General features: G+C 39.0%; 1 protein-coding gene across 2 annotated transcripts in view; it reads left to right on the top strand.

Moving 5' to 3' along the window:
- Window positions 1-23,115, top strand: part of nup210 (nucleoporin 210) — a 35,828-nt gene that overhangs the window by 1,018 nt on the left and 11,695 nt on the right. For both annotated transcript variants that reach the window (XM_086068759.1, XM_086068758.1), the window contains exons 2-33: window positions 1,715-1,854; window positions 2,684-2,815; window positions 3,890-3,986; window positions 4,688-4,838; window positions 5,897-6,029; window positions 6,113-6,271; window positions 7,576-7,644; window positions 7,729-7,835; window positions 8,493-8,633; window positions 8,801-8,938; window positions 9,063-9,218; window positions 9,874-10,072; window positions 10,720-10,865; window positions 11,670-11,888; window positions 12,180-12,353; window positions 12,477-12,669; window positions 12,864-12,970; window positions 13,652-13,756; window positions 14,095-14,196; window positions 14,344-14,472; window positions 14,725-14,852; window positions 14,934-15,066; window positions 15,152-15,214; window positions 15,637-15,816; window positions 15,904-15,984; window positions 16,145-16,276; window positions 16,441-16,599; window positions 16,853-16,944; window positions 17,031-17,205; window positions 20,096-20,271; window positions 22,087-22,307; window positions 22,394-22,530. In XM_086068759.1, coding sequence (XP_085924885.1) covers window positions 1,715-1,854; window positions 2,684-2,815; window positions 3,890-3,986; window positions 4,688-4,838; window positions 5,897-6,029; window positions 6,113-6,271; window positions 7,576-7,644; window positions 7,729-7,835; window positions 8,493-8,633; window positions 8,801-8,938; window positions 9,063-9,218; window positions 9,874-10,072; window positions 10,720-10,865; window positions 11,670-11,888; window positions 12,180-12,353; window positions 12,477-12,669; window positions 12,864-12,970; window positions 13,652-13,756; window positions 14,095-14,196; window positions 14,344-14,472; window positions 14,725-14,852; window positions 14,934-15,066; window positions 15,152-15,214; window positions 15,637-15,816; window positions 15,904-15,984; window positions 16,145-16,276; window positions 16,441-16,599; window positions 16,853-16,944; window positions 17,031-17,205; window positions 20,096-20,271; window positions 22,087-22,307; window positions 22,394-22,530 — 4,474 coding nt within the window. The remainder of the gene's footprint in view (window positions 1-1,714; window positions 1,855-2,683; window positions 2,816-3,889; window positions 3,987-4,687; window positions 4,839-5,896; window positions 6,030-6,112; window positions 6,272-7,575; window positions 7,645-7,728; window positions 7,836-8,492; window positions 8,634-8,800; window positions 8,939-9,062; window positions 9,219-9,873; window positions 10,073-10,719; window positions 10,866-11,669; window positions 11,889-12,179; window positions 12,354-12,476; window positions 12,670-12,863; window positions 12,971-13,651; window positions 13,757-14,094; window positions 14,197-14,343; window positions 14,473-14,724; window positions 14,853-14,933; window positions 15,067-15,151; window positions 15,215-15,636; window positions 15,817-15,903; window positions 15,985-16,144; window positions 16,277-16,440; window positions 16,600-16,852; window positions 16,945-17,030; window positions 17,206-20,095; window positions 20,272-22,086; window positions 22,308-22,393; window positions 22,531-23,115) is intronic.

Genomic DNA, 23,115 nt, shown 5'->3' with positions numbered 1-23,115 from the left:
TATAGTTAACAGAAATCAACACATTTTTAAACTAACCCTAAAAACAAAACAAAATCGATAACGGAATAAAATAAAACAAACGTGCTTTTAAAAGCAAGCACAATAAAGTGAAACTGCAGTTTACATTTAAGAAACTAACTACAACTATAAGGTTTGTGAAAATGTCCTACGTTTTCATCTTTGTCAGTTAATTTTATACATGAGTGGTTTATTTTTTGTTTGTGAATGGTACTTTATTACATAATACGTATAACTTTTTTTAAGGTTGCATTCAACAAATACTATCCAAAATCCATATTTATAAAAAAAAAAAAGAAGAAGAAGAAAAAAAGCTAATGCTAAAACCAATAACTAAAACGAAGCATTTTCCAAAAAAGTAAAAACTGAACACTAAGAAACCCGTTCTAAAAATGATTTAAAACTGAGTTTAAAGAACAAATGTTAAATGAAATAAAAACGAACATCTATTTCATATGCTGAGCTGCCTTGTTCCTGTAATCATAACCTGGTAAACCTAATTTAAGGCCGTTTCTTGTGGCTGAATTTGCCTTAATTTATGCTATTATATAAATGTTATTTCATGATTGTTGTAGTTTTATATTGCTGGGCAGTGGGCACCATCGGAAGTTGCACATTTGTATTTGATCTATTTTATGCTCTAAAGAAAAAAGAAGAAGAAAAGAATAATAATAATCAGACGTTTTTCACCAGTCAGAGGATTACTTTGTCTTGTCATTATACTTCAGTACAATTTTTGGCAACTCTAACCTTTTGAGCAAACATGCAGTTTCAATTTCCATACTTCGTTGATCGCATGTCTTGGCGGCTGGATGGCTCGGTGGATAACAGTGATAATTTTGGAAATGGGGACGGGAGTTCAAATCCAGGTCAATGCTGATATCAGTTTGTGTCCCTACTAGCCAAGATGCCGTACAATGCCAGTCGGAGTCAAGATTAAAAGGTGTGGGTAGCGACAGGAAGCGTATCCGGTGTAAAAGCTGTACCATACATATGAGTGACTTGCTTTGGCGCCCGCTGTCAGGGATAGGCCAAACGTCACAGTCTTCAATCCATGGTCTGTCTTTATCTGCCCATTTTGCATACCTAGTTCTAAAAGACTGACCTTTTAGTTGTAATTTGTTGTTCTTACTTAACCACCTTGGAAATTTGGTTTCACACAGGGACCATTTAAATTTTTATACGATCTTCTGACTTACTGTAAGTGTAATGCTATGATCAGACAAATACCCTTTTAAACCTTTTTAAGATTTAAACCTTTTTAAACAGTTCCCCTCAGTTTTTTTGTTTTGTTTTCAAAAGAGCATCATCAATCAGATCAAATGATTTTCCATGGGTTGTAGGTTCCCATACCTAATTTAAAGTATGAACAGAAAACAGAATATGGAAATGAAAGCATGTCAAAATACAGAATCATGTTTTTTTGTTGTTGCCATATCTAAGATGCTGCTGTCCTGGAAGCAAAAACATTCAAAACAATGAAACAGCAAAAATTCTTAATTTTTAAAATACGTGAATGAAACGGTAGAGATTGAGAGGTAAGCGCCAAGTGCCTTTTGGAAGTCCAATTACCTTTGAGGCTTTCACTGTCATTTTTCTTCGTGAATATTTGAAATTATCTTTCAAGGCTGGTAAGCAAAGCTACTTAACTAAACTGTGCTTGACCCGTATATTCAGTGTATTCATGTTCTTTCAGGACATCAACTCGACCAGAAGTAGTTAACGTCCAGCCCATCGATGAAGAGACTAGCCGAGGCTGCTCCAGGAGAGCACTTCTTCAAGCTCTATCCGCGCAATCATCCAGATTGACCAGCATCATTCTGGCTGAAGATATTGGTAAATATCAATAGATAATCTCTAATCAATTGTACTGTATGTAAAGGAGAAAATCTACACAATCAATTTATTCTTATATTACATTTGCATAACGCCCTGTCCTTCCTTCCCTCTTTGTTATTGTGCAATTGTTTCTGCATTTATTTATTTTTGTTCACCCAGAAGTGTTGTTCCGCTATAATGACAGCTTGGCATGTGCATTGGGATAAAAATGACAAATTCATAGTGGTCCTATTACATCCATTTCAAAAGTCTTCCTCAATCGACGGCCAGGTACAAAATCATGGCTACAGTACATAAAGTACATGATTCAAGTACATTTCAAAGTTTTTTATTAGCTCAAATCCATTTGAGTTTCTTTAGTAGTTATGCTCTTTAACTCATTCACTCACAGCCATTTTCACTGAAGCGATCCCCTTCACTCCCGGCCGACTGTTTGCCAAAAGAAAGATTACAGTCTCTTCTTTCATTCGGAGAAAAAAAAAAAGAGTACATTTTTATCTGTTTCCATTTTGCAGCAATTAGCATTAGAAGATAGCTAAGCTTCATCATTCACAAATCTATGAGTAAATTAGTTTTTTTTTTCAACATGGCCCTAGTCGAGCTCTTTTGCTCTGCTGCCACCTGCTGGCCGTTTGTGCTACTATTGTTTCAACCGTTCTTTGCAGTTGAGAGGCTGCATCAAAGCCCTTCTGTATGCCCGAGCATAAAACCCCTCCATAAAAACGTATAAATACGTCTTTGGGACACTTGCAATATTTAAAGTAGAACATATTTTTATGTTTTTGGGAGCAAATGAGTTAAGTGTGTTGCCCTCTTTCATCCACAGTAACAGGACAGGTACTACGCTGTGATGCAATCGTCGACGTGATTTATGATGTCACCATTGTGTCCACCACCAGAGAGCTACACCTGGAAGATTCACCCCTTGCACTCGAAATTAATGCATTGGACTCTGAAGGTACCCATGAGATAAGTTACCTCACATTATCGCCTGCTGGTGCTTTAAGTACTCCCTTAAACAAGCTAATTAGCACATCCAGGCTGGTCTTGATTCATATTCAGTTGTCATGTCTGTTTAGATATCACTTATTTAATGCTTATTTGCTGTTGTAAAGATTTTTTTTATTTCAATGTCAATATTGATTTATCAATAACAATGTTTGATCGACCCCCCCTCGGGCGGTGCCTATGACATGGTCGCGTTTGTTTTCATTCTCTGGTTCTGTTAAAGATTAAGTCATTTAACGAAATGAAATGTGGCTACAGTTTGGTGCTTTCTGTTGAAGACTCTCGGGCAGGAATTACCAATATGGTGCCTGCTTGCACCAAGTAGACCTCAAGGACCACATGAGCTGCCCACTGGTCCGTTCTAAAAATAGTTCACAACTAATGGGACATTGTGACTTCCTTGGAGTATTGTCGACGGGATAATTTGAAAAAATTAACACATGCAGAAATGTATAAACGGCAAGTGTTACATGCTGATCTTTAGCCATTTCCTACCTTGTTAAATCAAAGTTGACAATTAGGCTATTGTCTGAAATTATTAACATGTCTTCACATAGATGAACGTATTAATAATAATAACATGATTGATGAACATGGAAGGCAATTTGATCAAATTTGTTTCAGAAGTGTGTAGCAATCTCATAGCCCTTTGCATAAATCAATACCTGAGAAGTAGCTTTCAGTTTTAAAACAGTTGGTGACCCCCTCCTCTAGGGTGGGCCTATCATGTTTTATGTTTCATTGACTTTGGCCTTTGGATTCGTTATTTTAAGTAGACTGTAGAAGAATGTGGAGGATCCTGTAATCAAATACCTCTTGGTTTTATGCTCGTTAATTCAGTACGAATTAGAAGTTGTCAGATGGATGTGCTCAACATCTTTAATATGCAGCCATTGAGCAACAAATATATGCAAATATCCTCCATTCCAACTGTTACATACCCACTTGTTTAATCTTTGGTAATCTTGTTTGAGTATATAAGGAGAAGCCATGCATGACTTTTGTGCTTTCCCTTCCTTCACAGGAAATACCTTCAGCACTCTTGCAGGTCTGGTGTTTGACTGGAGTTTAGTAAAAGATGTGGGTGTAAATGGATTCTCTGATTCTTATAATTCATTACGGTAGGTCTTCCTTTATTATCTGCATGATTTAACAACAATGGAGTTACACAGTTGATCTATTTATTATTATTTATATACGATGCAGAAGACAGTGGAGCCTTGAGATATGAGGGTCTTGATATGTTTTTCTTAGATTCAAGTCATCGGTTTGACCAGTTTTTGTTTCAATACACGATAACAATTTGAGATACGAGTGCCCTTCAGAGCCCCACCATTAGATGGCAGCAACACACTTCACAACATCCAGCCAACAGCAATTCACATTGGTTTCCTTGCAGTGGAAGGACAGTATCAGTTGGTAGCAGTAATGCGGCATAAAGCTGGTTTGACAACTGTCAGTAAAGCTCAAAGAAGAATAGTATATTAGTTAGAGTTACGTTTTGTGCACACATTTTCCGCCTTTGCAGTTTATATGAAGATCAAAAGTTACTGTATATTTACTGTGTGTTTCTATGTAGTGCTATACTGTTGAGTGCAAATTTTCTTTAGAAAAAACATGTTTAAAAAATTTATTGTGGGTGTTTTGTGAGGCTAGATTAACTGCATTATCATCCATTTCAATGGGGAAGGAAGATTTGAGATATGAGTGTGGTCATGGAACGGAGGCGCCACAAGGCTAGATCAGGTGTTTTGCCATATGCTTTTGGGTAAAACGCAAATGACTGCTAAGTTAACATTGATGTGTCTTGTCTCTTCTCAAGGTTTCTGAAGTTTTCCGATTCCACGTACACGCCTCCTGGATACATATCTGAAATGGAACGTGTTGGAAAACAGGGCAATATGATTTTGGTGTCAGGCCTGAAAACAGGACATGCTAAAGTGAAGGCCAAAATCCAAGAATCACTGTATCACGTAAGATAAAAGTACTTTTCTAGCTCAAATATTCAAATGTATTGCCTGAGTGTCAGACAGCATCCAGGATTTCCTAGTTAGAAGACGAGCAGAATTTAAATTGTGGCCTCTGTGTGACCGCAAACCTCCACTGGTGTAGGGATCTAAATATAGCAAGATTGGATAATCATTCATCCCTACCTGAATTGTAATTTCACAAATTTATGGCCGCTATATGACAATCATAAAATAAAAGTTACGTTTGAGTTAAAGCCTCTCCATAAGGATGGGAGAAGATGCAATTAAAGATGACAAACAGTGGAAATGGAGGGATGGTGTGAGAAAACATGCCTTTTTCGATAGTCATGCATTCATTTTTAAAGTATTAAATTAAGTACAGTTTATTTTGATTTGCCTGCTCTAAAATCAAATTTAACAGTGGAATAAAAGAGACAACAATTAGCCCACCCACTCCCCACGCCAGGTGTACAGTGTTAATAAAAGGGCTTTGGCATTCTTTTGTCAAAATATACTAAACTACAGCACACTTACATCTACATTTTACAATCTTGTTGAAATCACTTAGTTTTGTTGTGCGGGAGGCAGTTTAACCTCTTTGTTATTTATCAACTTTTCTGACCTTGCAAGCGACTGGCTACTTGTCACAAAAGGGGCGAGCATCTAGTCTTAAAAACTTTTAGTGGGGGGTGTATTGCATCAATCAGGGCGTGACAAACAAGTACTGTAATGCTAATGACTCACTGTAGCAACCCCAAAAGAGAGAGGCCACAAGTCATAATTGGACCCCCCCCCCATCCAATAAAATGGGTATCCAGGTGGATTTAATTCTAGCTGGCTTGCTCACAAACACATTTTCAGAAATAGGCAGATAACTAAATCAACATGGTTGTTTGATTTCACACTGATGGGTGGGCAGGCAGTCCAGAGACCCAAAAATTTGTGTGGACTCAATTATACAAGTCATCTTTTTACGCAAACTCACTTCTGCCGTTTGTTTAAAAATCGCGACTCCTGAAGATGAAGCTTGTTACTATGTTGTTGTGGTGTCTGTGCTGCAGGGTGTCCATGCAGCTGAGGTGAAACTACTGATTTTAGAGAACATCTTGCTGAGCCCTGCACATGACGTCTACCTGCTGGTCGGAACGTCGATCCGATACCAAGTCCTGGAAATAAGACAGGGCTCGATAACAGGTAAGACTGTCGAGTGGAGCTTGCGTGTCAGTGTCGGGGTAAATCTGAGATGGTATGTCTCTGTTTTCCTACATTTTTTCAAGAGCTTTCGATGCCATGTGATCAATATGAGCTGCACCTTCAGAACATCATGGTCGATGTAAACGGGAACCCAGAGGTGGCCGTAGCACGTCTGGATCAGAGAACCTCCAAAGTTACAGCCATTCAGCTGGGGCACATCAATGTCGTGCTTGACCATAAAAGTATCCTTCTGAAATATTCTCATTTGCTCTCTGTTGGAGGCTTCATCCCGCATTGATAGGCTGTGTTGGGCCATGATTCCTTCCACTGCTAATGTGTAATTTCACTTGTTGAATGTGGAATTCATAAGCTCTACTTCCCTTCTTTTTTTCTTTTTTTTACGGGTATCCTATGAAAATCATTTTGATTATCGTGAAAAGCTTTTGGACAATATAAATAGATTTACCGGATTGGTTAATTAATCTATATATGTAAATAAAGGAAAATGCTTTTCATGGTACTTGAATAGCAAGGTCATAAGTGATACTGTGAAGAAATGCTAATTTAAGGAAGCCCAGATTTCCTCATTTGTATTCTCACCAGAAGACAGGTGAGGATACAAAATATAAAAGTCCACATTGCTTAAGGTCCAGTGTGAAATATCCCAAATCAGTTATAATTTGGGGTGCACTGTTCAGTGCACAACTTTGCTTTCTGAAATACAAGGTCACCGCAACAGTCTACCAGAATGTTTTAGAGGGCTTTGTTTCCTTCTGCTGAAGATGTGTATGGAGATGCAGATTTCATCCTGCCAGATGCATCAAAACCTGGTTCAATGCCCATGCCATCACAGTGCTTTGACTGGCCAGCCAACTCACGAGACATAAACCCCATTGAGGATCTGTGGCGTAGTATCAAGAGGAAAATGAGCCACCAGACCCAAAAGCAAAGAAGAGCTGATAGCAAGCATCAAGGAAACATGCGCTTCCATAACTCCCAGGCAATGTCACATGTGGCAGGCTGATTGCATCAATGCCACAGCGCATCGACCCAACCAAGTATTGAAGATTAACATATCGTTTTGAAAATACCATTAGTTTGATTCATTTGATGTCATCCTTTTTTCCTCCTGCAAAAACTCAGAAGTACACATAGCGATTTCTTCACAATATTTTCACATTTTGATTTCAGCTTTTTTCCTGGGTTTTACGAGCTCGAATCCCGAATAATGTAAAAATAAACAAATTTATATTTTAGATTATGGGCTGTGAATTTATAATCTATTGAAGTTAAAACATTTTTATGGAATTATGAAAACTGAATACACTTTTCCTTGATATTCTATCTTTTTTTGAAAGGGTCTGCATACAAAAAACATAGTGTAGTGAGTTGTATATTAGTAATAAAGTATGTTTCTGTAAGGTGTTTCAAGCTCTTCTTCCACGTGCCCCCTTTTAACTTTAAGCAGCTTCTCCCTACTACAACACTCTTTGCACACACCTGCTGTACAGTGCCTGGTGTAATTTTCCTGACAAGTATTATTTAGGTCTTCAAATGCAAGGCGCATTTCGGCTTCCAAACAGCACTTTGTTTGTGGTGGAACCTGGCTACCTAGGTAGGTTAATTCAGCCACTCCCGTTTACCTTTTTATTTTTATTTTTTTGATGAAGGGCTTTTCAAACCTGTGTTTTTGATTTAGGTTTTAAAATTCATCCTGGTGACAGTTGGGTTCTGGAAACTGGTCGAGACTATGATATCCATATTGAAGTATTTGATAAATCAGGCAACAAACTCTACCTTTCTGATGTAAGTAAAGCTTATTAGAATCATTTTCATCACACAAGATGTGAATTTCTCCGAAGTTATTATATTAAATATTTACGTAGCGATGAAAATATATTCTATCTTTACACATGTGAGTATTTAACATATGTAGATTAAAATGAATCCCGGCAATGAAGTATACGATACGTGCAACAGGCATACTTCCGATCTCGCCAGTGATTGGCCAATTAGTTGCCGGTGAACTTTCCTGCTCCAGTAATAACAGCGGAAAAAATAACGGACGGAAATTTAGTAAATACAACGTGAGACTACGTTTCAAGTTCGATTAGCTTTAACAGGGAAATTAGCGTCCAACGTAGCCCCGCCCTACGCACACCGCGTAGTGGAACAACATGAAGAGGCTGTTTGGTTGTTTCTTGTTACGCAGGTGACGCAGCGGAGCAGATTAGTACTGTTATGTATGGATTTTAGTCGACATGCCGCACATCAAAGCGCACGACTTTTTCCCCCTATCCGTTCGTCTTCCTTCTGTTGCGAAGGGAGCAGGAATTTAACCGAAAGCTTATTTGCGATTCACGAGCGAGATCGGATACAGTTCACAGCTACTGTAGTCATGTTTTTAAAATGTTTATTAAAGCACGGTTATTGATATTGCTTTTCTCCCTCTTTTTTTGGCAGAATATTCGTATTGACACTGTTTTTCCTCTGGATTACTTCAACATTTTGCACTCCTCTCTGAATGGATCTTATCACAGGATCAAAGCTGTAAAAGGTGGCCGTAGTGTCATTGATGCTACTTTATTAACTGTTGAAGATGACGTAAGTTTGGTTTATACTTGTTCACATTTTAACTAACTAAACAAATTATCATAAAAATAAATAAAGATGTAACTGAAAAATGACAAGCATGTTGTTAACCTTTTGTTCATCCATAAAAACTCAGTGGCAAGCCTGATGATTTCCTGTGTCCTCTGTTCTGCTTTTAGAATGGTGAGGTCCACCCACTCGCCAACCCAAGCCACGATGAACAGGATGTGGCAATCTATTACCCTATAGTTCTTAGTCCTAGTATTCTTATATTCCCATGGCAACCCAATGTCGGTGCTTATCAGTACACAATTAAGGTAGAATCTAATATTATGAGCAAGATGATGACCGTGTTGATAGCAAAAGTTTTGTTTCATTACTAATCAATGTTGATGTAGTTGAAAGGCATATGTGACAGTTTTTGCTCAATGCTTTGCATAGGCAACAGGCGGCAGTGGAAATTTCAGCTGGTCTTCCTCCAACACAAGTGTGGCCACAGTGACTGTCAAAGGTGTGATGAAGACAGCCAGTGACATAGGTCTCAGCATAATTAATGCACGTGATATGCGCAATCCACTCCACTTTGGAGAGATGGAGGTAAAGTGACTCTGCAGCGTCATTCCATCCATCCATTCATTATCTGAACCGCTTACTCTTAATGCTACATTATTGAGATACATTACAATGATTGAACCATATTAGAAATTATATGCTATTGCCCAACTTGAATATACAACTGATTGTATTGTTTAAAAACACAGTGTGGTGGTAATCAGAGCGCCTGCCTCTGCTTAGGCTTAAAATCACCCTTTAAAATGACAATTTTCCAGTTTTGCTGGCATCAGTTGTCTTTATTAAATCGATCAGCACATTACCTATTATCCTCTTGATATATGCTTATTGTTTCGCCGCTCAGTAAAATTTGATATGATGCCAATTTTACAGGTGTAAATGTATTACAAATATACAGTACAATGCATTTTAAATCCATAGTCAGGACCAGATCTGGATCACACGGAGTTTGACGTGACAGATTCTGATGCTACCTTCAGTTTGCAAATTTTAAGTCACTTAATGTGGCACCCGATTACTCTGAGATAACAAAGTCAATCTTCAAAAAAATAAAATTACATTTTCTAAGTTGTTTAAGATTTTGTCAATGGATTATTTTGGCTGTCAAAGTTGTTACTACAATTACTAATCTCATACCCAAATTTGACACAGATGATTTTGAATAAATGCATTCCTATAGGTCTACGTCGTTGAACCTGTGGCAATGGACTTTGCTCCCTGTCAAGTGGAGGCCCGAGTGGGCATGATTCTAGAGCTACCCCTCACTATATATGGCCTATTGGAAGAAAATGGGATGGAGCGTGTCATGTTGAGTGACTGCTCCCACTTTGACCTGCAGGTTGATGAGGAAAGCCAAGGCGTCTTTGAGCAGCTTGAAGGCGAGTCTGAAAATGCATTCTGATGTGCCGCAGCTGCTTACGCGCATACAAAAGATACATTCGTCCTCGTTTTTACCAGTTGCCTCACTCACAGGAGACTTGCCAAGTGAAGGTCACTAACTAATAGATGCTCATTCATGGTGTCATTCATTGATCATCCTATTAAGTACAGTCTGTCAGTGCGAGCTACAACTGGTCACAAGTATTCCAGCTGAAACAGACCACTTAAGTATATTATGTGTTTGAAGGTAAATGTACTTTTTTTAGTGTGTGTGTGCTTTTTCTTAAAGTATATTATGTGTTTGAAGGTAAATGTACTTTTGTGTGTGTGTGTGTGTGCTTTTTCTTATTTGATTAATTCTATGGCTGTAGCGGTAAGAACAACAATACATTGAATACATCATTGATCTGTGTGTTTTTGATAGCACATGTTTATCGAACTTAACACTGAAGCATTTAATCTTTTCATTTCAAATTGTCCTTTTTTTTTAATGACAAAGATTTCTTCATTTGGCTCTCCAATTAGTAAATGAAAAAGTAAGCTGGATGAAATGTGCACTTTTTGTTTTTGAGAGGTAAATGATTGTGGGCATTTGTATGTTTCCATCCCTTCCCCAACACCGACCGTATATATTTCTGTCTTGCAGATCGACTGGCTCCAGGCCAGGACCACTGCAGTGGAGTGAGAGCCAAAGCCTTGGCCCCGGGCTACACCACACTCTCTGTCAGCTACACCCACGGCAACGTTCACCTCAGTGCAAAGATCACCATCGCAGCTTATCTTCCCCTGACTGTGAGTTTAAAAAATATATATACGAATGCATCTTGATGATTCTCAAAACCACAAATTTCCTTTGTTCATCTAACAAGCTACTTTGACTCTTTCCCCTTGAATGGTCCAGGGCATCTGTGTGGGTCTATATGGATCACAAACGTTCCCTCAAGCCATTGTTGTGATTCTCTCTTACTCTTGCCTCCAAGGCCAATTAACCTTTTTGTCCTCACCCACCTGCACATTGATACACAGCCTGCCCTTACAATCAAGGCAGAAATGGGATGATCAGTGACTCTTCAAATGCTCCCCTCTTGGGTTTCTTCCAGGCTCTATGCATTTTAATTATGCATTATACGCTTGCTAGTCTGATTTATACAAGTACGCTTCTCTGCTGCATAGGAATGAGTTTGGCTCAAACAGTTGTAGTAGAATACAAAATTCAACACTATGACATGTTTTGATGATGTGACAAATACCCCAATGTGGAACAATTCAATACTCCTGAAGTACTCTCAGATTTGCTCTTGCTGAATGTTATATCCCGTTTACAACATACATTTTGATTCTACACTTGTTTTGAGGCATTGTTCTTTTAAGTATTGCAGACGTTCGGTGATGTTTCTCTGCTTAGTTCTGCAGAGATTGACCCACTTTACTTTTTTCCCCCCTCTCCGATACTGTATCATTTCAGTTTTGTTTAACTTGGAATTAGTATTTCAATTGTTAATTAATAGTCTAAATAAATCATCTTAAAAAACAAATCAAAGAAAAATCATCATGTGTTTTAGTTCCAGTAATTGTCTTAATTGTGTCATTTGACAGGCTATTGACCCTGCGTCTGTGGCAGTCGTGACACTGGGTTCCTCTAAAGACATGCTGTTCGATGGTGGGCCTCGGCCTTGGGTTCTGGAGCCCTCTAAATTCTTCTGTGACCTAAAAGCAGATGATGAAAAAAGTGTGGTCCTTACTCTGACTAGCCCACTGTCCCATAATTATGACCAGCACTTGGTCAGAGCAACCTGCAGGGCGTTGGGAGAACAGGTAACTTCTCCATGCACATTAAATAAAATTGTACTGTATAATGTTATGTTGACACTAAATAGGCATGTCATTTTCTTTTTTAACAACACAAATTAAGTGCTTAATGTTCTAGCTTTAAAATCTTATTATTTGTATATGACTTTGGCCACAGCATTGATTTGACACACTCTCATCCAGCAGAAAGTTAGATTATCCAATACTATTCTGATCCCAGAGAAGAAATGTACCGGTATTATTATCCATGGTGACCCACTGTCAGAACTTTGTAGTGATCTGTCATCATTTGTGCAGATGCTGGAAGTGAGTGTGAGTAACAAGGCCAGTGTGACCAACCCTTATCCTGCTGAAGAGCGGGCATCTGTAAAGTTGGTTTGCACTCCTCCATCACGCTTCACCTTGGTCCCAGTGTACGCCATTCCACAGCTGGAACAATCGTGCCCTCTGTTGCAGCAGAACAAATACGTGGTACGAATGTTATTCCTCCTCTCCTTCATTAAAAAAAAATAAAACCCTCTTTATTGTGTTGATTGTATTTTTCTAAACTATACAAATGTTTTAATAACTGATTATATGTGTGTTGTTTTTAAGGTGCCAGTTTCAAATTATCACAATTCAGTTTTGGACCTTGCAGCTTTTGATCAAGAAGGGCGGAAGTTTGACAATTTCAGCTCACTGAACATAGGATGGGAAACAACCCAAGTGTCCCTGGCCAGTATCGAGCCTACCCTACCCACGATGCTTCAACTTTTTGAAGATGAAAACAAACAGATGAAACTACATGGTAAAGCTGTCTGCTCTTAAAAGTTGGTGATTTGTTATATATTAGAACTAAGCTTGGATATCTCTTGGTGAGCTTTCTGGAGAGGACATTTAGCTGAATTGAAGTCCTCTACTTTCATTGCTGTAGTTCTTTGATGTCTAAGATTATGAATTGCTTTTGGTCTACCTATTCCTTTTCTTTGTCATCTGTAACAGGCCGGCAGACCGTTGTTGTTCATCGTCAATCAGGGATTGCTGCCATTACAGTGACAGCGCTGGATTACCAGCATTCACATATCAAAGCAGCTAAAGTCCAGAGTCGAGTAAGTGTTGAATTTTAGAGTTCATCTGATCATTGAGCAGTCTGTTTTCTCGCCTTTCTGTGACTGTGACCTACTGGCCCATGCGGGGGGATGAAAGATATTGGAGCCCTCTTCAGTACATATCTCTTTTATAACTAACAAATTGTCAAAGCTGCAGTGCATTTTCACTTTTAGAGCAGCCTTTTTTTCCTCAAGGCTCCATTTAATGTTTTCTACCGCAAGGTAATCTGTACAAGGAAAGGCGCATGTTAATGTTGGTTGTAAATACGCAGTGATTACCTTGGGCAGGAACTGTATTGTGGGTTGTCAGCAGCTTTGCTTACATTTCTGTTTTACATACATTGTGTCGTGTTCAATGTCTGACGAAAAAATTATATCAGAATTTCTTTTGCCGTTTTTTTTTTTTGGCAACTTGGATTTAGCAGCTTCCCATCTTTGTGGTTGTGGAGCAATTGCAGTCTTTGTGGCTGCAATGCATACGATCATCCTGCAGGTTCATTCCGGATACATTGTGATCATCTACTGGTCCATTAATGTGTTCTTTTTATACAACTAATTAAGAGGAAAGTAATACACGACATTTTTCTTTAGATAAATTGTCAAATGTGTGGACTCTGTCCACTTACTTAGCATTTATTTCTTTATTTATGTTTATTCAGTTTCAACTGTTCTTCTGGTTAGGTCGACACGTTTGCCCCTGTCTCAGCGACATTGGAACTCAAATTAGTTGAAGATATGAATGTTTTTCCTGACACATTGACCATATACAACCACCCAGATGTGAGGGTAAGATATCTTTTTTTTTAACCTCTCATTTACTGCTTAGTTCATACAGTGGTATCAAGCATGATTTATTTTTGCAAATGACTTCATCCAAGCATGTTTGAACCTGCTCACTTCTCAATGGGGCCCTACTTGCCGAAGACATGTCAATGTGTAGGGAATAGATATATGCTAATGAACTATATAAAATGGTTTTAGTGTACAATTGTGGCCAGGTTCCTTTTGATGTGACTAGCTCAAGTGTGCAAGTGAGCTTGAATTGTGTGATGATATTTGTAGTCTTATGATCCCATACCAGGTTTGAGTTAACTGAAAAGCTGTGCATGTGGTTTTCCTTATAGGGTAGCCTTGTACTCCGAGAAGGGTCAGGCCACTTTTTTGTCAATACCAGTGTTAAAGACATTGCAGAAGTGGTATTGCATGACACCAAAGAAACAGCTCAGGTATGTGGTGGCATCTGGAATTCTATTGGAGTGGATGGGGGAATGGAAATAGAGATTTGCAGTTTAATTTGCACAAGGGATAAAAAAAACGATTCTCTTGCCAATTTTAATTTCTCTTCTGCATTCCTGCATTTTATGTCGCCCCAGGTTGTCCCCATCCAGCCAGGTAAGGTGCAAGTGATGGTTCATGACCTTTGTTTGGCATTCCCATCTGCAGCCAAAGCCACAGTGTATGTTTCGGACATCCTGGAGGTGAATTTGAGAGTGGTCGACAAGGTCAGTTTCCAGTCTGCTAATTCCTCAATGTGATTAATACTGGAACTGCTTGACATGATGATCTTTATTACGGTAACAGTAGCGCACATTCCATACATACCTCAGTGGCACTCAAAAATGTTTGTTCTGTATGAATGATCATTCTTCTAATATTTGCGGAGCTCACTTGGTCTTAACGTCCTTTGGATTGCCCTTCCTGTGAACCGAACTGGTGATTTCCCTAATGACTGGCCTCATTTGTCTCATTTATAGGTGGAAATTGGTAAATCAGTAAGATGTTATGTCAGAGTGTTGGATGATAATAAGAAGCCTTTCCCAGCCAGCTATTTCCAATTCATGAAACTGAAAGTCAAGGCTGCCTCTTCAGTAGTCTCATTAATGTAAGTTTTGTGAAACTTTTGATGTGTTGTTGTTAAAACTATCTTAACCTTAATGGACATATCTTAATGTTCCTTTTACAGATTAGTAGCAGAGTCCACAGAACATGACACTGCAGTTTACCTAGTAAAAGGTGTTTCTATTGGCCAGACAACTTTGTCTGCTGTCGTAGTGGATAAAAAAAAGAAAATTTCATCTGCTCCTCAACAAATTGAGGTACTTTGTTCATTGACGTTACTCAAGTCTTTATCACAACTCACTGCTATCACATACAAACTCTATGGTAACTGTTTCTTAATAGGTCTTTCCACCATTCAAACTCATCCCCCGGAAAATGACTCTGCTGATTGGAGCAATGATGCAGGTATGTTTGTGTGTGCAGTGCTGATGCTTATGCTGACAGCAGGCAGCCTCAGTTTAACTTGCCAGAAGAGTTCATTTTGTCCACAGTCAGTCTTCCAAAAGGGACCTTTGCCAGGCTTTCTCTGGAAAGCAGCACTGTCCTTTTCAGTTGCTGTTTGAGTGCACTGTTGTGCTCATTAAAAAGCACGGTTATCTAATCAGAACGCCATCTAATTGCCCAACATGACATAGGGTAATATTCCCAAGTGATCTAGCACTTGAGAAAGATAATGTAGAAGGTTCATCTAATGAGTTTTGCCTCTAATTATGTCATAGTAAAATCAAGGGCCATAACTTTTTGGAAATACTTGGGCGCTAGTGTTACATTGCTAAATTGCTTTTGTGAGGAACTAATTTTTCTGTCAAAAATACCCTTGTTTCTAGATCACATCTGAAGGTGGCCCTCAGCCTCAATCCAACATTCTGTTTTCTATTTCCAATGAAGACATCGCTTCTGTAAACAGCATCGGTCATGTCAAGGGTATGACCATTGGCAACGTTACTGTGACAGGACTTGTCCAAGCTGTCGATGCTGAAACTGGAAAGCTGGTTGTCGTGTCGAAGGTAGATAACGCGATGGGATGAATGTGATGCAGGTGAGTTTGGTTTAAACAGATGAAATTGCACATGGCTATTTTTCTGTGTCTTTAGGACCAAGTAGAAGTTGAGGTCGTGCATTTGACTGCCATTCGAATTAGAGCACCCATTACACGAATAAAGACGGGAACGCAGGTACAGTCTTGTGAATGTACCTTTTTCTTTTTTTTCTTCTTTTTTTCATTCATTTTTCCTTTCGGCCATATTATCCCAAAAATAATACCGTTTCCAGTCGAACAAACGTTTTAGAAAATGGTTGGCATTGCTGCTTGTTGTAACTCCTTTCCTTCTGCAGATGCCTGTGTATGTGATGGGTTTGACCAATAGTCAAACACCCTTCACATTTGGCAATTCTTTGCCAAGTCTTACGTTCCATTGGTCCACTACCAAAAGGGACATCCTGGATGTCCAGTCAAGACACTCTATGGTATGCTTCTCTCTAATTCTTAATATCCATATATTGATGGTTCCTTTCATCAGGCTGACTTGCACAATGCTGTCGCTTCATGTACTGTAATAGCTACCTGTTGTCCCTGCTTCACTGTTATTTGCTGTTCCCTTTTGACTTGATTTGCCTTTCTAAACTTTCAGGCTAATGTGGAGCTCAACTCTGAGCACAATTTCGGCATGACTGTGACCGGTCGGACAAGAGGGCGGACTGGGCTCAAGGTTGTCCTCACAGCTGTCGACCCTGCTTTTGGTCAACTTGCTGGTAATCTTTCAGAGATCATCGAGGAGATCCAAATCCAGGTACAACTCTAAAAGTGGACTTGTCTAGATTTGGCTACAATGTGAGCAAATTATCACAGTGAACCAACCGCATTCAAATGTCAGAAGCTACAGAGCAGTGAAGTTATTGATCTTTGGAATATCTAGAGTTGTTATCTTTGTGGATTGATAAGACTACACATTAAGGCTAAAAGCATCCATCTGCACAGTGCATCAGATTGTGATTTGTCACATGTGCCCTAATAGTGGTGTCATGACATTTGCTTTAATCAAGGTCTATGACAAACTACACATGCTTAATCCCAAAGTCGAGGCTGGCGAAATAGTCATGAGTCCAAACTCAGTCCTCAAACTCCAAACGAACTGGTGAGTTCATCTTGCGTGTTTGTCTTGTTCCTCAATTAAATACTGAGGAACTCATCTGTAACTTTATTTTTGTTGATGTGTACTAGGGATGGTGTGGGTGCACTATTATACCAGATGCTGAATTACACTGACCAGGTTACTGTCGCGCAAGTTGATGATAGTGGCTTCCTCTTCTCTGGCTCATTCACTGGCATTTCATCACTGCTAGTTACTTCGCAAGAGTCCTTTGGTGTCAATCAAACTCTCATCATTGCAGTGAAGGTCAGTTTGATTCATTTGCATGTCGTCATCAAATATCCTGTCAATCTGCTTTTGTTTCAAAATATCTAAATTATGACATTGATTACATTGCAGCAGTATATGACTGGTAGATATGGAACATTGCATTAAGATGATAAAAAAGTTCCTTAGCAAAGAGTAGTAGAGATTTTAAAATCTATCTATTAAAGAACGTTTGCTTATTATGTGCCTTTTTGCTTCAGATGAGACACATTGATGTATTTTTATCCTGTCATTTTTAACAGCTAAATTGGCTTTTATTTTGGCCGAAACTCAAAACCAAAAAATGAAGAACCGAAAACCGAAACACAGAAAGAAATTATAATAACGTTTATAAAAAAAATAAAACCTCAACTGGATCTTTTTCTCCACTTTACTAAATATAAGTGCAAGCATTCTGGTTCCTTCCGAGCGACGTCTTCCCTATCTCAGAGGCCCCTTCTCTTGGCTGACGTATGCAATAACATATTAATTATAGAGCTGTCAAACGATTACATCAATTAATCACACCTTAGAATTTTGATTAATCATTTACAGGTAGTCCTCTAGTTATGGACATACCTACTGATGTCTACAAATGCCATATTTCGCTCGCAAGTTAATATTTTTAAGTGCGCATCACATCATACATTACGGTACAGTATTGTACTATAATTCCCCTCTCTGCCATAACCCCGCCGAGCAGAAACGCGCCATTTGCGCATTTAAACTATCTCTCTGTCCGGCGATGCACGACACAGGAGCCAGTGGCCACGGCGCACGCATTCTTCATTCACCCAATATTGGCGCCACACTGTGAAGAGTGTGAGTACATTTCAGAGGCTCTCCTGGAGGATATTCATGAAAAGCAGCCCTCAGTCGTCATCTTTATCGGCATATTAGCAAAACATACAATATCTCTTCAGCTTCAAAATCACTTGAATCTGACACGGCAGTCGCCATCTTGACTCGTCATAAGTGCCAATCACATTCACGTGCACTTCATGGCCAGTCGGAAAACATACTTTCCTGAGAATGTTTAGCACAATGCCTTCCACTTCAACAGCATCACATGAACTCAACTCAATAACTCCTCCACCATCTATGTACAGTAAGCATTTTATTTAGTTTTTATTGCATTGTACTGTGTAGGGCGCCACGGTGACTGACTGGTTAGCACGTCCGCCTCCCAGTGCAGAGGACGTGAGATCGAGTCCAGGCTTCGGTCTTCCTGGGTGGCATTTGCATGTTCTCCCCGTGCTTGCGTGGGTTTTCTCCGGGTAATCTGGTTTCCTCCCACATTCCAAAGACATGCATGTCAGGTTAATTGTACACTCCAAATTCTCCATAGGTGTGATTGTGAGTGTGGATGGTCGTTCGTCTCTGTGTGCCTTACGATTGGCTGGCAACCAGTTCAGGGTGTACCCCGCCTACTGCCTGAAACCAGCTGGGATAGGCTCCAGCGCCCCCCGCAACCCTTGTGAGGACAAGCGGTTAAGTAAATGGATGGATGGATGGCTGGATGGATGTACTGTGTAAAAATTCAATTAAATTTACTGTGAGGAAAAGTGGTTCAGATAATGGATGGATGGATGATGTAATTTAATGTATTTAAAAAAAAAAATCATTTATGTACTGTATAGAAAGTATATAATTCAATTTGTTTAATTAAAATTTTTTTTTCATTTTTTTATTTTATTTTTTAAGAACAGTTTCATAACATTTTCTTTTTAAACAAAATGTAATGTCATTCGACTTACAAAAAAATGTGACTTACAAACAACCTCTCAGAACCCATTGTGTTCGTAAATGTAGGACTACCTGTAATTAAAAAGGCATTTTATCAACCTCCTTTGCCCGCCAAATTTGAAGAACACCTGTTATGTGTTTATTCTTTCTACATTTAATGTTATGACAACGTCAAACATTGATTCACTGCACACTCTCATCCTCCCCTGTTTCTAATCAGTTAATTACTTGCACAATTTAAAATGAAAAAAAGAAATGGCCCCAATATTTTGACATAAACAAATATTCTGAATGTTATATGCAGGATTTGGGCAAGACCTGGATGAAAATTAGCACCAATCATTTAGAACATTTCGGTGTTTCATGACTTCATTTAACAATAGCTTTGCCTTTGAACGTCTTCTACTTGTTCTCTTCTTATAGTAACATTACTTGTCAGAATTGTAGCTTATTTGCCGATGTGGAGGCCCTGATTAGTGACTTTCAGAGGTGTGACTGCTGCTTAGCCACCACGCTTGCCAGTTGCAGCCGCGGAGCTGCAAAGCTACATTTGTGAGATGTACTGACATCAACAAACATTATGGCAATTGGTTGGTAGACTACAAACTTAATGCCCGCAGTCAGCCTAACACATGCAATGGTACTTAACAGAATAATTTTCAAACTCAGAAGTTAATCTCTTGGACATTTCATCTCATCATCTCTGGAACATTTATTTTCTACTTATCTGTAATAGCAGAACGCATGACATCTCCATTACCAAAGAGGCAGTCCTCGGCCTTCTCACTGTGGGTCAATGGCCAAACGGAGATCTCCTATGATTGGGGGACATTTTTTTTCCAGTCATCATGATATCCTGTTTCAGCCGTGGTGTTTCTGTGAGAAAAGTCCTTAGGTCCAAAACAAAAAAACACTTTTGGACCATTTTCGGTATAAAAAAAATTCTGTACATCCCTTAACGCATACAAAGAAATACATAACATCATATGTATGTATGTTCTTCCCCCACCTTCAACATCCACTCACAATGGCACAACCTCTACGTTGTTACATCCTCTATACTGTCTGCTGTGTGATTAACAGTTGTACAAAGTCTTGAGGTGATATTGTCCCTGAAGGCAACACTCCCCTCCTCATCCCTCAGGTGGTGCCTGTGTCCTATGTGCGCTTCAGCACCAGTCCAGCGTTACATACGTCCACCAGGGAGAGCCTGAAAGTCCTCCCTTTGGGCATAGTCCTCACCTTCGCTGTTCATTTTCACACCAGCACTGGAGAGCTCCTGCACAGCTCCAACAGTCATCTCACCTTCTCCACTAACAGGTCAGTCTCCACTCGTAAATATCATTGTGGTATTCACTGACGAGTGTGGTGCCAAAGCGACAAGCCACTGAAACGTGTTTGACAGGCCAACTGCCAACAACCTTAGATAATTAACATAATTGTTTCATGATGACTTTACAAGTGTAATTTTGCTTAATAATGACTTAATGTGATTGATGCATAGGTCAAAATTTAGTTGATGTTAAATTCTTAATTAATTTTGTAAATTCAGTTGAATTGTCACTCTTTAACTTGAATGCCATTTACCACATCACCAAGACCAAGCACCTCGACAATAGTCTCTCAAACACCTCGTTTCATTTATTTATTCAGTTATTAAATCTTGAGCCGCCAGTCCCAAAGGCGCAAGTCCTGAGTAATAACGGTATGCTGCTACTGATCATCAATGATTTTAGATGGATGTAACTGTAGCATCTAACAGCCTGTTGAAAGCCCCTTAATCAAAACACTATTTGGTGTCCAGATTTTAGGTATGGCAGCTATGAACTTTTTATTGTCGAAAACAACTTGCTTGTTTTAATCTACATTAGAGCTGCAACAAACAATTATTTTTATAATCAATAAAATGCACCAACAAATAAATGATTAATTCAGTTTGCTGGTTTCTGTGAAATGTTAGAAAATAGTCAAAAATGATGACAATTTTTCTCCCAATTTAAAGCATGTATTTGCAAACATTTTATTCTGCTTCAACATAAAGATGATCACTTTTCATTTATGGAAGACTACAGACTGTTGAGTGGCTCAAATTCTGAGGATTTGGACAATTTTAAATTAAGCATGGTTTCAAATGCTTGTTCCAAATTTTAACTCCGTGATAATGGATTAGTTGTTGATTAATCATTACACTGCTAATCTACATATTGTATACATGTAGTATTCCCAGAACACCACGAAACCACTTTTTATTTTTATTTTTTACAATTCAATGCCAGAACTGTTATAAAATTCTTACATTGCATAGCATTGCTCTGTGCTTTGTGAAGACAGCACATTAATATCTCAACACTGCAAGTATGGTTTGGGATCATGAGGCAGACACTCCTTGTAATTCACTACGTTAATTGACTAGGCTGTTCCTTCTACATGGTTTCACAAGGAGTTGTTTCCACCTCGGCTATGGAGTGAGTGAGTTAAATGAATGGGAGTGTTTGGCAGCAAAGTGAAGTCTGTGAGGGCTTCCTCATCAGTCTTCACGATAAATTGATTCTATTACTGTGCACTCAAGGTGTTGACATTCGCTTTTAGGGGAAAGCAATCAAAATCAGAGTCATACAAGGCTGATACTCTTGAGACAAAAAGAATAGGCTGTGATTAAATTCTTTTAAAATTTCCAAAGAGGCAATTGGGTTTGACAGGTATTTCAGCTGGGAGTAGTTTGTCCATAGCAGATGCTCGTTAGTTGGAGGCAGACAGCAAGACACTTTTAGTCGAAGGATATCTCTAAAATTGAAACATTACACTGCTTGTGTAATGTTCTTATTTTACAGGAGACAGCATTTGGTCAACTGTTCTGTTTAAGATTTCCACTGGAACATGTATATGCCTATAATACAGTCTGACTACAGCTTTCTATATATATATATTTTAGCTTTGTTATGTTTCATAAGTTAACTATTTCTTGTTTGTTTTTTTACTTCATATCAAATCAGACCAACAATTTCAATTAGTGGTTAGGTTATTGCAAAAAGGACAAATCTGGACAAGCCATCACATTCACAAATATACCTTTCAGGGTTCTTTGTTTTTTGTTGTCCCAGTACATTTTATAATTGTATTGTTTCTTTGTGTCAGGGATGATCTGGTGCAGGTCATTTCTGGGCCTGGTAACCATACTTTGACAGTGAGGACGGTCAACGCAGGCCTCACATTGCTGTCTGTGCACGACAGCGATAACACTGTTATGGCAGACTACATTCCACTTCCTGTGGATCATGCCATCCAGCCAGGAGAGGCCCAGGCGCTGGTGGTGGGAGACGTCGTTTGCTTTTCTGCTCAGCTGGCCAGTCAAGATGGTGAGAGACTTGGAATATGTAAAAATAATGAAAGCCGTTTTAGTTGGTCATCTTGTGCAAGTTTTTGAAGCCACTCCTCTCTGCAGGAGGCCATGGTATTTGGAGCTCCTCAGCCAATGCTGTGCTCCAGGTAGACTCCAAAACTGGTGCAGCTGTAGCCAGAGACAATGGGGCAGCTACTGTGTACTATGAGATACCTGGAGTTTTGAAAACATACAGAGAGGTACAGTATGTTGTCTTGATAGTCTGTGGCTAGACTGGCTACCAATGTTGCTGGTATAATTCACTGATACCCATACCTAATGCAAAATTAACTGTTATTTTGAAAAGCGTTCTCATGGCAGTCATAATTTTGTATGATTCGGATGTAATTAACTTATGTTGTAATTATGCATGCTAAAATCCTCTGCTTGCCTTACCACGTCACCCCCTTTCCTTTTCTAGAGATTGCTTCCCCATTGAATCAACCCTGAGCAATTAAGCACAACGACAAAATGGTATATGTGTGCTACAAGTTGTTTCCCCGGGGAGACAGTAACCTGTGGCACAGCCGCGTGCCAGCTCAAGTGTCTCATTAAAGCTCAAATGACTGCTTAAAAAAAAAAGAGAGCAAGAGAAGAGTAAAACTGCTATAATGGGTCTTAATATTAGTCTTAAGTGTTTTGTTTCTGATATTTAAAGTTTGAATGCCTGTTTAAAAGGGCACTTGTTCAAAGGACCTCCTTTTTGGGGGGTAAATGTTATATTTGTGATAAAACAATGATTAATTTGACTTAAAAAGAAGATTCAAACTTAATTCAAACTAAGG

The sequence above is a fragment of the Leptonotus elevatus genome, chromosome 2, assembly GCF_054856555.1.
Source record: "Leptonotus elevatus isolate MCC_2025b chromosome 2, RoL_Lele_1.0, whole genome shotgun sequence".
Taxonomy (NCBI): Eukaryota; Metazoa; Chordata; class Actinopteri; order Syngnathiformes; family Syngnathidae; genus Leptonotus; species Leptonotus elevatus.
The sequence above is the reverse complement of the archived record's forward strand: the minus strand, read 5'-3'. Positions and strand labels throughout refer to the sequence as shown.